The 3749-nt window shown below is 17.6% G+C and overlaps 1 protein-coding gene across 1 annotated transcript in view; it reads right to left on the bottom strand.

The window, feature by feature from the left end:
* Nucleotides 1-1115: 1115 nt before the first annotated feature.
* Nucleotides 1116-3749, bottom strand: part of PGSY75_1133800 (putative RNA (uracil-5-)methyltransferase) — a gene marked incomplete at both ends in the record, with an annotated part of 2724 nt that continues 90 nt past the window's right edge. Inside the window, 2 exons of the mRNA XM_018786456.1 lie at nucleotides 1116-1972; nucleotides 2126-3749. The exon at nucleotides 2126-3749 is cut by the window's right edge and continues 90 nt beyond it. Coding sequence (XP_018641251.1) covers nucleotides 1116-1972; nucleotides 2126-3749 — 2481 coding nt within the window. The remainder of the gene's footprint in view (nucleotides 1973-2125) is intronic.

Genomic DNA, 3749 nt, shown 5'->3' with positions numbered 1-3749 from the left:
AAAAAAAAAAAAAAAAACAAAAAAAAATAAAAAAAAAAAAAAAAAAAAAAAAAAAAAAAAAGAGACTTATTAAAAATAAGAAAAATAAATTATAATAAAACAATGAACAAATAAACATATATATATTTATATATTATATAATATATTTATTAATATGCTTATAATAAAAAAAATTTTAATAATGAAAATCATATGTATTTTTAATAAGAGATAAAAAAAAAAAAAAAAAAAAAAAAAAATTCCATTTTATATGCATATATATATTTAACATATATATTTTCATAATTATATATATCATAGATTAATTTATATATGGTCTCTTAAAATAAAACAAAAAAAGATGCACTTATTATTTTATCATTTTGTTTATTTATTTTATTTTTATTTTATTTTTTTGATCAATTCTAAATATTTTTAATTTTTTTTAATAATGTGATACATTCAAATAAAATATATAATTTTTTTATTAGTCATAATTTTGAAAAATTAATATGCGAGATTATTATTAAATAAATAAAATATAAAATAAGGTTGAGAATACAAATATTACAAAAATATATATAATAATACATATTTTATATTATATATATTACATAATTTCATTTTAATAAATAAAAGAAAATTTACTTTGGCATATATTAAATATTTATTAGTATTTATTCAGAACAAAATTTATTGAAAGTTTTTTAAACTAATATATTTTTTTTTTATAGAGCTTTAAAAAAAAAAAAAAAAAAAAAAAAAAATCTTAATAAATAAATAAAAACATAAACATATATATATATATATATATATATATAACATAATAATACATATTATGAAAAACATAATTATATAATGATATTTCACAAATAATACAATGGAAATATGTATATAATATTAAATATATTTTTTTTTTTTTTTTTGCACAAAAAAAAATAAATATTATGGTTACATATTTAGAAACATTTAAATATGTACAACTTATATATAATAATTATTATTTTATACTTTAAAAATAAAACTACAATTTTTAAAAAGGTGATAATAAAATATAAAAGTTCTTTTTTTTTTTTTTTTTTTTTTTTTTTTTTTTAAATGATAATTTTTATACATTTCACATAAGGGTATAATTATTATGCCTTTTTGACAATATTTGTAATACACTCCAAATGGAAGGTGTGAGGGAACATATCAACAAAGGCCATATTTTTAATTTTCAATGTTTCATTTAAGAATAATATATTTGTTACATTCTTTATTAATGTAATAGGGTTACATGAGACATAAATAATTTGATTGATTAAATGATGAGCACTTAAAATGTTGAGAACACTATTAGCTATACCGTTTCTAGGTGGATCTATAATACATATAATATTTGCATTATCTGTTTGTATATTTTTAATTTCTTTTGAAAAAAATTCTTCAACTCTTCCATGAAGAAATTTATAATTGTTAATATTATTCATTTTTGCATTTTTATTTGCACTAATAATGCTACTTTCACAAATATCTATACCAATTATATGAACATCATTTCTTTTCAATATATTAGATGCACAAATGCTTATGGTACCTGTACCACAACATAAATCGAATATATAATTTTTGACTCCTTCTTTTATATTTATATAATCAATAACTCTTTTATATAATATTTGACAACTATCACGATTTACTTGAAAAAAACATGAAGGTGTTAATAAAAATTTATTGTCTAAAATGGTTTCTTCTAAATATTCCATTCCCCATAAATGTTCATTTAAGGATTGGTCAAAGGAATCATTTGGACTTTCATGTTCTTGTATATATATGGATAGAACTTTAAAGTTACAGAAATATTTAGGTGTATCATCTTTGTTTTTACTTAGCCTGTTTATTAATAATCTTTTTATTTCTTTTTTTTTTTTACAATCAAGATTATAAGTTTGAACAGTGATCATTAATTCGTTCTTGCTGTTCATACGCACAACGAGTAATCTCCAAACGCCTAAGGAAAAAAAAAAAAAAATATATATATATACATATGTAGAAAAAAAATATAAGTGAATATATATATGTATGTATTATTTAACACATATATATATATATATATATATATATATATATATATATATATATATGTATTTTTTTTTGTTTGTACCTGTTTTATAAACACGATCAAATACTGGTAAATTAGATTCCTTTATTATAGACTTCATTTCTTGTACAACTTCCTTCATGGCTGGATGAATATGTATACATTGATCAACATTTTTAACTATTGGATTTAAATAATATGATTGTTTTTGTTTTTTGTTTCTTAGTTTTGTACTATGTGTTTCATTAATTGGTGAAGCATTATTACTTATATTGTTTTCACTAAAATTACAATTATTATCTTCACTTGAATTTTTATCAAGATTATCATCTTTTATACATGTTTTCATTTTGCCTACAACAAAACCAATTTCTACATTTTGATTTTCATCATATGATATAGTAAATTCACATTTATTTCTATAATGAATAGTTCCTTCATAATTTGGATATAATGGTTCATCTACTTGTATATCATATTGTTTCATTTTATCATTTAATGATGTTTCTCTTGTAATTGAACTACTTTTTTTTATATCTGTTAATACTGTTTTATTAATACAATTATCTTTACTGGTTTGATTTTTTTTATTTTGTTTTTGTTCATAATAATCTTGTATATTATTTAAATCAATTTCTTCATTAATTATATTGGATTCCATATCTCCAAATAGAATATTTTGTTTCATCCATTTACTTTTCAAATTAAATAAAATTTGATCTTTACATTTTTTTAAAAAGTTATGTTTGATAATTATTTGTTCTTGATATGGATATTTATAAAATGGTGTAACATAATTTTCAATACTTTTAAATTTTTCTTCTTTATTTATTTTTATAATACTTTGTAAATCTATAAATTCTTTATCATCATTATTTTGTTTTTGCATAACATTATAATTATATTTACTATTATTATTATTATTATTACTACTATTATATAAATCATCTTTTTTAAATTTTTTCCTATCACCTTCAGTACAATCATAATAATTATTTATATCATTATTATTATTATTATTATCATTATTATTATTATTATATGATTGAAATTCTCCATATTTATCATTATTAACACTTAAAAATTTTATATCATCATCATATGTATTGTTTACATCATTCTTTTCATATTTTTCATCATTCATATTATAGTTCAATTTATTTTCTTCATTAAATTTCCTTTTTTTTCTTAATATATTATTATTCTGTTTATTATATACTCTATTAATCTTAATAAGTGATAAACTATCATCACTATAAAAACGTTTATTTTCTATCAATTTCTCAAATATTCTTAAATCATCATAAGTTTTAAATCTTATATATGCCAATGGTTTATTTCTAGGAATATAGGTATCATAGAATGTAGCTTTAATATTTTTTCGTAACCATTTATTTAAACTTTTCTTGTTCATATATTTTAAAGTATAACTAAAAATACTTAATACATTACTTCTAATTAATTTTGTATTTATATGTTCTCTATTTAATATATTCGTATAATTATTTATAGACAAATGAATATTTTTATTCCTAACAGCACTCCTCGTATTCATATCCATAAGTGCTTCCTTATCACTAATATCCATTTTTTCTATTACTCCTTTTTTTTTACTTACGATCTTTTTAATTTTATTATTCAAACTTAACAATTTAAATGAAAAAGTTCTTTTCTTCAAAACAACAGA

This window comes from Plasmodium gaboni, chromosome 11, assembly GCF_001602025.1.
Source record: "Plasmodium gaboni strain SY75 chromosome 11, whole genome shotgun sequence".
NCBI lineage: Eukaryota > Apicomplexa > Aconoidasida > Haemosporida > Plasmodiidae > Plasmodium > Plasmodium gaboni.
This window is presented reverse-complemented; position numbering and strand designations above follow the sequence as displayed.